Raw genomic sequence first — 14,212 nt, 5'->3', positions numbered from 1 at the left:
CTCCATCTGCTAGAATGTACTCTGGGGGAATTCCCTGGCAGTCCAGGGTTTAGGACTCGGGGCTTTCTCTGCTGTGGCCCCAAGTTCAATCCCTGGTCGGGGAACTAAGATCCTGCAAGACGTGGAGCGGCCAAAAAAAAAAAAAAAAAAATAGTGTACTCTGCTTTCATCAAGGGTCTTGGGGGACTCTACAACTTCAGAGGGCTCCTTTCTGCACCCTGCACTAAGAAAGCCCACACCAGCTTTACTAGCAACTCTCAGTACATCAGCTGGAGTCTTCCCTTGGGGCAATATGCCACCTTCCTATGCTCCTGAGGTCCCTTCGCAGGAAGGCAGATAGGGGACAAACCAGCAGCACCCCTCTACCCTTTTCTCTGGTGCTAGTAGGAAGGCATTTTCTTTTGAGCTGAGGTATAATCAGGCCCACCAGCCGCGTCCAGCTCTGCACTGCCCAATCCAGCTGGCAAAGGAGCTGGGGCGAGGGAGAAACACCCTGGAACCTGAACAAAGGCAGATGGAAGGCAAAGCCTAAGGAGGCTGAGCTTGGGTTTTGGTTCTGGGAAGCACAGCAGACCCAGCTGGGCCCAGCTGAGGAGCTCCCTGTCAGCAGCCAGACCCGGGACCGGGAGGCGGGAGCACCACCCCGTGAGTCTGAGATTCTGTGCTTCCTCTTATCCCCCCATGCTGGCCCCTTTCTGAGCCTCAGCTGGGAGTTATGGGTGTGTTTAAATGTCTCTGTCAAGAATGGAGACTGAGACTGTGGGTGACTGAGACCTTTTCTAACGTTATCTATCTATGAAGAGCTTTGAAGGGAAAGCAGCCAATCCCCCCGCCCAACCCTGAAGGGTTTCCCATTTCAAATGACTAAATCATGACCCTTTTTAGCAAGACTTCAAAGAACCTGATCAAAGATAACATTTATATTAAATAAAACAGCACATTTTTTCCTTTTTACTGTAAGGCTTGAAATGAAAAACAGCCACGTTTCAGCTCCCTGGCAAACAAAGCATGGTGAAAAACAGCAAAGAAGTGATTGTTGCAGGACAACCCTCACACACCCTCCCCCCCTTTTTTTGGACCTTGGTAGAGCCTACACTGATTTTCCAACATTAGAGATGGTTTTTCAGGTGCTCAGGTCATTGGGCAATCGAGATCACCATAGCTCATCTTGATAATCTCTGCCACAGGTTATCATCTGAGAAGGCAGTTGTGGTGTGGTGAAAAAACACCCTGGACTTGGGAGTCAGAAAGTCTGGGTTCTTAAGTCTTTGCCCTGCCTCACCACAGCTGTAAGGCCTGGGTAGACACTTAACCTCTTTGGACCTTCAGCTTCCTTATGGACAAACAGGAGTAGTAAATCCCACATATCTCACAAAATTGTTATGAGTAGATAAAAATGTATGGAAAAGTACTTATTTTGTGCTTGATACACAATATACTCTCAATATATGTGTTGTATTTTATTATGTTCGTGGTATTTTCTACAACACTTCCCCCCACCTCCATACCAATTTAATGAAACAAATATAAAGGTAACATTTAAAAAATTGCTGTATTCAAAATTAATAATAAACTTTAGGGTAAATAAGCTTTAAAACAAAAGTACATAAGCAAAAATAAATAATTTACACCAACCCACTAACCTAATTTTCAGAGTAAAGCCATTTCCAATTACAGCACTATTATCCCGGGCTCCAGCCTGTGGTCAAACTTTGATAGTTCAGTATTTTAAAAAAACAGTAACAAGAAACTGAACACTAAGGAAAATCTTTAACAAAACCAAAGTACTGGATTTAACTTTTTAATTTTAAATAACCAAACTTTGTAATTTTATACATAATCCAATGTAATGCTAATACAATTAGCACTTCAGCTTGAAGAGCTGGTATTTAACAGGGATGGAAAACTATAGTGAATAGTCTTCAAACCGTGAGATACAAATAAAAATGGACAAGTATACAGTAGAACAAAAACTGCAGACACTCTACTAGCTGAGGGAAATATGTGAAGGCTTTACATCCTTTATTATCCATGATGGCTTTTGGAATTACGATTGTTTGATGTATAGAACCTTTGACATTTTAGATACAGCCTTTAATTTTTCACAGTAAGTTAAAAATCTATCATAAGACTCCATAAGACTTCACTGGTCTTGCATGTAGACTCTAGGATTTTGCAATCTGATAAAAGAGTAACATAAAAATTTACTGTATTGCCCTAATTTCATACTTCCTTGTACACAATGAATCAGTTTGGGAAATCTATTCCAAGGGTTATATACACAAAAGTGTCAAGAATAAAATGTTCTCCACTCTTGCATAAAAATGTGTACAGTGTTTCAGGAATGGAAAATTTCTAATTTTCCTGGGCCCGGGCTTCATGGATCTCTGCTGCCTGAAGATGAAAGGCTCCTCTTGCTTTATTGCTCCATTGTTCTGAGGATTAATCATCCAACCCTGGCGTTTCTCCTTGTTGGATCCTGGATGCTATTCTGATGGCTTCTTCCAGAGATGGCTGTTCTCCAAGCTGAAACAGGAACATACACAAAACCGCAGTCAAGATGCCAAAGAAATATAACATACCAGAAGTAAAATTTCTCTCTGTAACTCTGACACCTGGGCTTGTTAAGGTACTACTGCTGATCCACAAAACATAAAAACAAATTCCTGCCAGGGATACAGTTTCTTTATTTAGGATTTTGATAAACCTTCACACATGCAAGGAACAAAAGATGCTCATCTTTTCCAGTGGAGATAGAGAGCTTCCTGAGCCTTTAGCTTTTATGCCCATAAACTAAATTAAAACCAGCTGGCATTTTCCTGAGTATGTTCTAACCCTTTTCCAAGTAAATACATTAAAAAAAAAATCTTCCCAAGGAAAGGTAATCTACACCTACCATTCTAGATTCTCTGCCTGAATGCAGTGACTTCCCAGAGAATGTGTTCTTCACAGTCTTCTGACATTCCCCACCATAAAATACAGCTGTGCAGTGATTCTCAAGAGGACTAACTTGGGGTCTATGTTTACAGGAAGTTCATTTCCAAGGAATAACTCTTAAGTGCTTTATAGAGTCCTGCCTAATTAGACTTTTATTCTGAGAGTAAAGATGGCTGGCCAGGTACACACAGGTATATATATATACCAGGAGCTTTATTTTTCTTGTTATAAATTCCCCTAGAATATACAAGGATGGTAGAAAACAAAGTTTTAGTCTCTTTGAGTCTACTTCAAACACAGCAATTTCCTTAATGTGGCTAAGTAATACAGATGATTCTGTGCCCTGCCTCTGTGAAGGTTATGCATAAAGCAGAGTGTACAAGGCTGAGAGCTGAGCGGCACTGCTGTCAGTGGAGGACAGTTGCCATTGTACCCACCTGAACTGCAATCTGGGTGCCGTTGGATGTTGCCACTAAGGTCAAAGGTCTGGTTTCTGTGGTTACTAAGTGATGGCTATGCTGTTGGTGCCCCATTTCTGATGATGCAGTATGGAATGCTGCCAAGTCCTGAGCCACAATTGCAACCTTAAAAAATACACAGAAAAATTAAAACTATGATTTAAATAGGTTAAAATCCATTTAACACAAGGGACTGTCTTCAAATTCAAAAGGAAAACCTCCCTTCTGACCATACACTTGTAGAAGCCTAAAGCTGGAAAAGACCTTACATACTGTCTATTCCGGACTCTTTTTTTTTTTTTGGCTGTGCCACGCAGCTTGTGGGATTTTAGTTCTCCGACCAGGGATTGAACCCGGGCCCTTGGCAGTGAGAAGCGGCAGTCCTAACCATTGGACCACCAGGGAATTCCCATGGACTCCTCTTTTTTATTTGAGCAAGTTGAGGCTCAGATAGAAGGGACGTATCTAAGGTTATGAAGTAAGCCAATGGCAAAACAGGGTAGAGGACACTGAAAAAGTGGATTCGCTATGTCAGGCTCCATTAACCAGGAGAGACATGACTGTGCCTAGATTCTATTATCCCTAAGCGGCTGCCTGGGAAGTTACACACGTGGACTAATTCACACCTCAAATGTCTATTTATTCCCGAGTTTGGATCATTGGTAGATATACTATTTTCTCCTGTTTATCTGTTGCATTTAAAATTAGATTTCCGGGGGCTTCCCTGGTGGCGCAGTGGTTGAGAATCTGCCTGCCAACGCAGGGGACACGGGTTCGAGCCCTGGTCTGGGAAGATCCCACATGCCACGGAGCAACTAGGCCCGTGAGCCACAATTACTGAGCCTGCGCGTCTGGAGCCCGTGCTCCGCAACAAGAGAGGCCGCGATGGTGAGAGGCCCGCGCACCGCGATGAAGAGTGGCCCCCGCTTGCCACAACTAGAGAAAGCCCTCACACAGAAACGAAGACCCAACACAGCCATAAATAAATAAATTAATTAATTAATTAAAACTTTAAAAAAAAAAAAAAAAAAAATTAGATTTCCGGACTTCCCTGGTGGCGCAGTGGTTGGGAATCCGCCTGCCAATGCGGGGGACACGGGTTCGATCCCTGGTCTGGGATGATCCCACATGCCGCGGAGCGGCTAAGCCCGTGCACCGCAACTACTGAAGCCCGCCCGCCTAGAGCCCATGTTCCGCGACGGGAGAGGCCACAGCAGTGAGAGGCCCACACACCGCAATGAGGAGCAGCCCCCGTTCACCGCAACTAGAGAAAGCCCGCGTGCAGCAACGAAGACATAACGCAGCCAAACATAAATAAATAAATTTATTTTTTAAAAAATTAGATTTCCATAAAAAGACTAAAAATTAAAAAATTAAAAAATAATAAAAAACAATTAAAATTTTTAAAAATAAAAAATAAGACAAAAGAATAAAAAATAAAAATAAAATTAGATTTCCATTGGGAATTCCCTGGCGGTCCAGTGGTTAGGACTCGGTGCTTTCACTGCCAAGGGCCCAGGTTCAATCCCTGGCCAGGGAACTAAGATCCCGGCAAGCTGCATGGTGTGGCCAAAAAAAACAACAAAAAAAAGATTTCCATTAACTAGGAAGACAAAGTACCAGTAGCATTACTGACAAAATAGCAACTATCTTTTTTTTTTTGTGGGGGGGGCCTCACCATGGCCTGAGGGATCTTAGTTCTGACCAGGGATCGAACCCATGACCCCTGCAGTGGAAGCGCAGAGTCCTAACCACTGGACCGCCAGGGAATTCCAAGCAACACATCTTGTTATACTCACTTCCTCTTTTAGATTCCATGGAATCTTTCCACCTTGTTCCTGAAGCATCTAGTCAAAGTGGTTAAAAGTGCTTTTGTGGCTCTTAAACCACAAATATAGCTTTTGCTATGTGGATAACAAAGAAAATGGCATCAATTACTTCTGTTATATGATATTTAAGAATTTTGTCCAGCCAAACTCAGAGAAAGAATAAGTTAAAAACTGAAACTACTATTCTACTTGGCCATTAATCCATTAAAAATGCTAGATTTTAGAGCTAATAGATATTTAGCTTGGATCAATTCCAGTAATGTTCCATAGTGCAGCAACAGATTTCAGTATGGCAGTGGGGGAGTAGCTTATATTGGACTAACCCTTCCTGCAGATAACAATCATAAAGTGTGGAAAAAATATGAAAAAGCAACCATTTGAAGGCAGTGGTGAATGACGAAAAGCAGGCAGGAAACGGAGGGGATTCTCAAAAGAAGGGAACCACACTGGGTCACATCTATGTTTAAATAGCTTTTCCACTGAGGGCACTCACCAGTCTGAGCAGCACAGGGCAACTTAAGGTATCAGATAATGGAGTCTATGGCTGCCAGAATGGCTATGTATTGAGAGGGATATCCTAGAAAGGAGAAAACCAGAGGGAGGGGGGCTCCCAAACCTGTGTATAAACTCCCCTCAATTCTTTAAGACCTCAGAACTGCAAACGTGTTGGGGAGGTTCCAATAAATCCGGTAGAAAGCAGCAGCTAGAAGGCTGAAAAGCTGAGAAGAGATTTCAGCGATACCACAGGACAGACAGGATTTAGAATTTCAATCCCACCAAGTTAGAGGGGTTTGGAAAATACCTCAGGCTTTCCATTGAAACCCTAAGAGCCACACTTTAGGAGTAAAGATTGTATCCCAGGACTGAAGATTCACCCTGAGACTAAATGGCAAAACTAAAACAGAACTACTTTAATAAAGTATAAAACCCAGCCTCTACAAGTAACTTAACTACCTGACAAAGCAAAATCAACATTCTTCAGAGAAATATAACAAAATTAAGAATCTCTATAATGTATCATCCATAATGTCCAGAATACAATAAAAAAATTACAACACATAAGGAGAGGAAAATGTAACCCAGAGTCAAGAGAAAATGAAGTCAGTAGAAACGGACCATGAGATGACCAAAACGTTAGAGTTAGCAAACAGGGACTTTAACACAGTTATTATAAATATGTTAAAAGGCTTATGGAATGCACACAAGAGGAAATCTCAGTAAATAAATGAAAACTATATAAAAAAAAGTAAATTCTACAATCGAAAATGAGAATATCTAAAATTATCTGAATGGGCCTAATAGAAGATGATGATGTCAAAAGAAAAGGTCAGTGAACTCTAAGATCAATAGGAATTATCCATCTGAAGAACCAAGAAAAAAGATTAAAAAAAAAAAAAAAGAATGGCTCCCCAGCAACTTGTGGGACAATACCAAGTTAATATACATGTAATTAGAGACCCAGAAGGAAAAGAGAAACAGAATGAGGCAGAATAAAAACTTTTGATGAAATTATGGCCAGACTTTTCCTAAATCCGGTAAGAAAGAAATAGCCCCCCAAAATTATTATATAATGTTTTATAATATTATATATATTGTCTTATAATTATATATAAGAAACCTAGTAGATAAATACAAAGAAGATCACACCATAATCACATTGCTAAAAAAATCTAGAAAATAGCCAGAGGAAAACTGATATATTATATACAGGGGAACAATGATATGAAGATGGCTGATTTCTCATCAGAAACAATGAAGGACAGAGACAATTTAAAGTGCTGAAAGAAAAAAATTAACTGCCAACCAAAAATTCCATATCTAGCAAAAATATCCTTCAAAACAAAAATGTTTCAAAAAGAAGGGTGAAATAATATATTTTCAAATAAACAAAAACAGAATTTGTCACTGTAGATCTGCACTACAAATAATGCTGAAGCATATCCTTCAGGCAAAAGGGATGATTCCATATGGAAACTCAAATCTACAGAAAGGAATAAAAGGCACTAGAAATGATAAATTAGTGGGTAAGTATAAAATATTATGTTTCCTGTCATCCTATAACTTACTTAAAAGATTAACTGTTTAATGCTAAAATATAATGTTGCATTGTCAGGGTTATAACATGCAGCACAAAGAGTAGGGGCATGAATGAAAATATACTGTTGCAAGGTTCTTAGATTTCATGTAAAGTAGTACAATGTTAAGTCTAAGTAGACTTCAATACCTTAAGGATGCACATTTTAATCCCTGGAGCAACCACAAAAAAGTAACACAGAAGGGTATTATTAGGAAGTTATTTGAGAAATTAAAATGAAATATGTATGCACCTAATAACAGAGATTTAAAATACTGGAAGTAAAAAAACCCCTAACAACTAAAAGGGAGAAATACAAATCCACAATCATAGTTGGAGATATTAATTCCTTTTTCTTAGTAACTAGTAGAACAAATATAGAAATGATTAATAAGGTTATAGAATATTTGAACAACACTATCAACCACCTTAACCTAATGTGTAGTATGCTACACCCAACATGTGCAGAACACACATTCTTTTCAAATACATATGGAATACAATGGGAAATCAATGAAAGACAGGGAAAACAAGTCTCAAATTTCAAAATAATGAAATCTTACAGAATATCTTCTCTGTCCATAACAGATTTAAATTAAAAATCAAGAACAACAGGTATCTTGGAATTCCCTGGTGGCACAGTGGTTAGGAATCCGCCTGCCAAAGCAGGGGACACGGGTTTGAGTCCTGATCCGGGAAGATCCCATGTGCCGCGGTGCAACTAAGCCTGCTAGCCACAACTACTAAGCCTGCGTGCCACAACTACTGAAGCCTGCATGCCTAGAGCCTGTGCTCCGCAACAAGAGAAGCCACCACAATGAGAAGCCCGCGCGCCCCAAGGAAGAGGAGCCCCTGCTCGCCACAACTAAAGAGCCCGTGTACGGCAACGAAGACCCAATGCAGCCAAAAATAAATAATAAAATAAATTTATTTTTTTAAAAAAACACATTTTCTTATTAAAAAAAAAAAGAACAACAGGTATCTAGAGAAGTACCAGATATTAAGAAATTAGGCAACCTTCATGCAAATTAAAACCACAATGATATATCATTTCACATCCACTAGAATGGCTAAAATTTTTTAAAGTAACAACACAAGATGTTGATGTTGTGAAACAAACATAAGTCTTTTTTTTTAAATAAATTTATTTATTTATTTATTTGTTTATTTATTTTTGGCTGCATTGGGTCTTCGATGTTGGGTCTTCATGGCTGCGCACAAGCTTTCTCTAGTTGCGGCGAGCGGGGGCTACTCTTCGTAGTGGTGCGTGGGCTTCTCATTGCAGTGGCTTCTCTTGTTGCAGAGCTCGGGCTCTAGGCGCGCAGGCTTCAGTAGTTGTGGCACGCGGGCTCAGTAGTTGTGGCTTGCAGGCTGTAGAGCGCAGACTCAGTAGTTGTGGTGCACGGGCTTAGTTGCTCCATGGCATGTGGGATCTTCCCGGACCAGGGCTCGAACCCGTGTGCCCTGCATTGGCAGGCAGATTCTCAACCACTGCGCCACCAGGGAAGTCCCAAACAGAAGTCTTATACATTGCTAGTGGGAGTGTATGATGGTCAAACCACTTTGGAGGACTGTTTGGCACTTTCATATAAAGTTAAATATACCTCTACCCCATGGCCCAGCAATTCCACTAACAGGTGTTTATCTAAGAGAATGAGACCATATGTCTACAAATATACTTGTACTAGAATTTTCACCGCCACCTTATTCACAATAATCAAAAATTGGAAGCATCCCAAATGTTCATTAAGGGGAGAATCTATCAACAAATTGTGATATATTCCTACCACAGAATACTGATCAGCAATAAAAAACAATGAACTGATGTTATAAACAAGAACATGGATAAATCTCCAAAATATTATGTTAAAAGAAAAAACCCAAAAACAGAAGAGTTCATACTCTGGCTTCACTTTGCAAAGTTTAAGAACAAACAAAATAATACAATCAGAATAACTAGGTGGAGACTGACTGGAAGGGGTCTCAAGAGAACTTTCTGGGGCGACAGAAATGTTCTAGATCTTGTTTGGGATGGGATGGGTGTGTATGTTTAATAACTCACTGAACTGTAAACTTAAGATCTGTGCAGGGAATTCCCTGGCAATCCAGTGGTTAGGACTCTGTGCTTCCACTGCCAGGGGCCCGGATTTAATCCTTGGTTGGGGAACTAAGATCCCACAAACAGCGCGCTGTGGCCAAAAAAAACCAAAAAACAAACAAACAAACAAAAACCCTGTGCATTTCACTCTATGTAAATTTTACCTCAGTGAAGAAAAAACAGATTGCAGGCTAATATGAAAAACATGTTCAACCTCACCAAACAAATGAAAGTAAAAATATAATTTATCCTTGGCTTGTGAATTATGCAAATATAAAAAAAAAATCCTAATGCTAGTGAGAATACAGTGAAAACAATAACACTTTTAGATCCATGGCATGACTGCTAAAACTTTCCAGAAAATAATTTGGCAATATGTAGCAAGAAGCTTAAAATAGTTCATACCATTAATCTAATAATTCCATGTCTAGAATTTGTTTCCTATGAAAATAATCAGAGGCTTGCACAATTTATGAATGTGGAATGAGTTAATATGTTATGCATATCCATTTTATGGATTATTTTGTAAAAATTAAAAATCCTTTTAAAAGAACGTTTAGGGACTTCCCTGGTGTCACAGTGGTTAAGACTCCAAGCTCCCAATGCAGGGGGCCCGGGTTCAACCCCTGGTCAGGGAACTAGATCCCACATGCATGCCGCAACTAAGAAGCCTGTGAGCTGCAACTAAGGAAAAGGCGAGCCACAACTAAGGAGCCCACCTGCCGCAACTAAGACCCGGCACAACCAAATATAAATAAATAAAATATTAAAAAAAGAACATTTGATTGATATGAGAAAGTACTCAGGATGTAGTGTTAAGTGGATGACAAGCATACAAAATTGTATTATAATCCTAACTTTGTTCACATACGCACACACACAGAAAAAAAGATGAAGTAAATAGTCTTAAATGTTGAGACTGGTTATTTTAACATCAAGGTAAATAGCTGATTTTTAGTTTGAGTCTCTATTTTCAAATTCTTTTGGGTAGATACCTTTAAGTGGAATTACTGGATCATATGTAATTCTATGTTCAACTTTTTAAGGAACTGCCACACTGTTTTCCACAGCAGCTGCACCATTTTACATTCCCATGAGCAATGCACAAGAGTTTCAATTTCTCCACATCATCCCCAAAACTTGTTATTTTCTGTTTTTTGGATAACGGTCATCCTAATGTAGGTGAAGTGGGATCTCATTGTGGTTTTTATTTGTACTTCCCTAATGATAATGATGTTGAATATCTTTTCATGTGCTAATTGACCATCTGTAAATCTTCTTGGAGAAATGTCTATTCAAGTCCTTCACTCATTTTTTTTTTTTTTAATTTATTTAATTTTGGCCGCATTGGGTCTTGTTGCTGCACTTGGGCTTTCTCTAGTTGCGGCAGGCAGGGGCTACTCTTCGTTGCAGTGTGCGGGCTTCTCATTGTGGTGGCTTCTCTTGTTGTGGAGCATGGGCTGTAGGCGTGCGGACTTCAGTAGTTGTGGCACGCGGGCTCAGTAGTTGTGGCTCGTGGGCTCTAGAGCACAGGCTCAGTAGTTGTGGTGCACAGACTTAGTTGCTCCGCGGCATGTGGGATCTTCCCGGACCAGGGCTCGAACCTGTGTTCCCTGCATTGGCAGGCGGATTCTTAACCACTGCGCCACCAGGGAAGTCCCCTTCACTCATTTTTAAATTGGTTTGCTTGCTTTTTTCTTGTTGAGTTATAGGAATTCTTTATATAGTCTAGATAATTTTCCCCTCATAATATTATTTTTATTTTATTTTATTATTTTAAAATATATTCTAGGGACTTCCCTGGCAGTCCAGTGGTTAAGACTTCGCCTTCCAATGCAGGGGGTGAGGGTTCGATCCCTGGTCGGGGAGCTAAGATCCCACAGTCCTCTCCGCCAAAAAACCAAAACAGAAAACAGAAGCAATATTGTAACAAGTTCAATAAAGACTTTAAAAATGGTCCACATCAAAAAAATCTTGGGCTTCCCTGGTGGCGCAGTGGTTGAGAATCTGCCTGCCAATGCAGGGGATACGGGTTCAAGCCCTGGTCTGGGAAGCTCCCACGTGCCGCGGAGCAGCTGGGCCCGTGAGCCACAATTGCTGAGCCTGCGCGCCTGGAGCCTGTGCTCCGCAACGAGAGAGGCCGCGATAGTGAGAGGCCCGCGCACCGCGATGAAGAGTGGCCCCCGCTTGCCACAACTAGAGAAAGCCCTCACACAGAAACGAAGACCCAACACAGCCATAAATAAATAAATAAAAACAAATACTTAAAAAAAAAAAAAATCTTAAAAAAAAAAATATATATATTCTAGATATTAATCCCTTATTAGATATATGATTTGCAAATATTTTCCCTCATTCTGTAGATTGTCTTTTCACTTTCTTGGTAGTGGCTTTTGATGCACAAGTGTTTTTTTTTTTTTCCACAAGTGTTTTTAATTTTTTTTTTTTTGGCCATTCCTCGTGGCTTGTGGGATTTCAGTTCCCTGACCATGGATTGAACCCGGCCGACGGCAGTGAAAGCCTGGAATCCTAACCACTAGGCCACCAGGGAACTTCCGAGTGTTTTTAATTTTGAAGAAGTTCAATTAATTTTTTTCTTTCATCACTTATCATTTTGGTGTCATATGTAAGAACTAATCTCCTAATCCAATTTATCTATTTTTTCTTTCATTGCCTGTGCATTTGGTGTCATACATAAGAAATAAGATCATGAAGATTTTCACCTATGTTTTATTCTAAGAGTTTCATAGTTTTAGCTCTTAAGTTTAGGTCTTTAATCCATCTTGAGCTAATTTTTATATATGGTATAAGATAAGGGTCCAACTTCATTTTTTCGCATGTGGATATACAGGTTTCCCAGCACCATTTGTTAAAAAGACAAATGAAAAGCCCTTTCCCACTGAATGATCAAATTCTGACTGTCAAAATTTAGTTGACTATATATGTGAGGGTTTATTTCTAGATTCTCTATTTTATTCCATTGGGAATATGTATTACTTTTGTAATCTGAAATTAACTAACTAAAATAGATGGAAAGCACTGACTCTTTAGTCTATACCTAACTAGGCTTCCAAAGGCACCTGGAAAAATCAGTCTCAGAAATGCAATTACCTTAATGACCAAAAAAAAAAAAAAGACTTAGGGAAGGACTGACTACTTTCTTCCCATGCATGTAAAGAAATGGTTACAACCAATTTAAGTGTTACAGATAATTCACAGGTGGGTCCAAACACGCCAGTGGATAGCCAACGTTTGCCCGATGGCCTACATGTAGTTAACAGCAGAAGGAGCAGTAGCAGCAGCAGGTCCGCAAGTGAAACCCCATCCCTGTTGTCATATCCCTAGTTGCTGGAAGCTGCCTGGCTTCATTCTAGCTCTCAAAGCCTTCTCTCTTGAGAACTTTTCTAGCTCACAGGCTACAGATAAGCTACATGAGAATGTGTGCTTTAGGGTCACTATCTTTCCAGACCTGCAACTGTACAAGGTGTATTTACCCAAGCTGGGCTATAAACCCATCCAGGAATCCTAAAGCCACGGAAATGACTGCAAACTGATTAGGTGGGACCATTCCATAAGACAGCCTGAAAGCTAGTGGTTGCGTTTTTTGTTTGTTTGTTTTGGCATAAGGTAAAATTAGAAACAATAAAAATGCATGGATCTTAGGTGTTCTGTTGAGTTTTGACAGTTAGATACAACTGTGAAACCACCACTTAAAACAAGATGTAGAACAGTTCCTTCATATTTCATTCCATCAATTTCCTCCCCAGCCAAGCAGCACTTTCTGATTTCTATCACCATGGATCCTCTTGTCTGTTCTTGGATTTCGTGTAAGTGGAATCATATGGTATATATTCTAGATGGAATTGCTGAGTCATAGAGTAGAGGTATGTTCGACTTCATAAGAAACTGCCAAACAGTTCTTCAAAGTGGTTGTAACATTTTATACTCACTAGTGTGTTGAATGTCCTAGTTGCTTCATATCTTTGCCAACACTTGGTTTTGTTTGTCTTTTTTATTTTAGCCATTTCCCTGTGTCTGAAATGGTATCTCTTTGTGATTTTAACTTGCATTTCTTTGATGATTAAAGATGTTGAGCACTTTTTTGTGTTATTGCCTTTCATGTACCTTTTTTTGTGAGGGGTCTGTTCAAATAAGCAATCAGATGATTTGCTCATGTTTAGTGGGTTGTTCACCTTTTTATTGTTGATTTACAGAAGTTTGTCATGTATTTTCAATACAAGTCCACTGTCAGATATAGTGTGAATATCTTTTTCCCAGTTTGGGGCTTATCTAATCTTTTACTACACATTGTCTTTTGGTGAGCAGAACTAATTTTGAAGAAGTCCAATTTATCAGAAAAGAAAAAATTTTATTATTAGTTCATTTTGTACCCTGTCCAAGAAATCTTTACCTTAAGGTTGCAAAAACATTCACTTTTCTTCTAGAAGCTTTATGATTCTGAGTTTTGTATTTCAAGGTGTAGAAAACCTTCAATTTTGTTCCTTTTTTCAGGACTGTTTTGGCTATTTTAGGTCCTTCGTATTTTCATGTAAATTTTAGAATCAGATTATCTGTATCTTCAAAAATGCCTGCTGGAATTTTTATTGTGATGGTATTGAATCTATAACTGAATTTAGGAAGAATGACAGCTACTAATTGACAGACTTTTTCACTGAACAGGGTAAGGTAGCTGCAGTGAAACCCCACACTGCCTTCAGCATAGCACAAGAAGAGTTTTTAAATGTTATTAACCAATATCATTTATTTTAAAAGAAATGAAAAATTAAACTACAAAGAGATACATTAGATTGGCAAA

General features: G+C 39.5%; 1 protein-coding gene across 8 annotated transcripts in view; it reads right to left on the bottom strand.

Annotated features, from left to right (window-relative positions):
* Positions 1-1,472: 1,472 nt before the first annotated feature.
* Positions 1,473-14,212, bottom strand: part of ZNF143 (zinc finger protein 143) — a 60,629-nt gene continuing 47,889 nt past the window's right edge. For all 8 annotated transcript variants that reach the window (XM_068555857.1, XM_068555858.1, XM_068555860.1 and 5 more), the window contains 2 exons: positions 3,375-3,521; positions 1,473-2,526 (listed from right to left, as the gene is read on the bottom strand). In XM_068555857.1, coding sequence (XP_068411958.1) covers positions 2,443-2,526; positions 3,375-3,521 — 231 coding nt within the window. In that variant the 3' untranslated portion in view covers positions 1,473-2,442. The remainder of the gene's footprint in view (positions 2,527-3,374; positions 3,522-14,212) is intronic.

This window comes from Eschrichtius robustus, chromosome 11 (assembly GCF_028021215.1).
Source record: "Eschrichtius robustus isolate mEscRob2 chromosome 11, mEscRob2.pri, whole genome shotgun sequence".
NCBI lineage: Eukaryota > Metazoa > Chordata > Mammalia > Artiodactyla > Eschrichtiidae > Eschrichtius > Eschrichtius robustus.
This window is presented reverse-complemented; position numbering and strand designations above follow the sequence as displayed.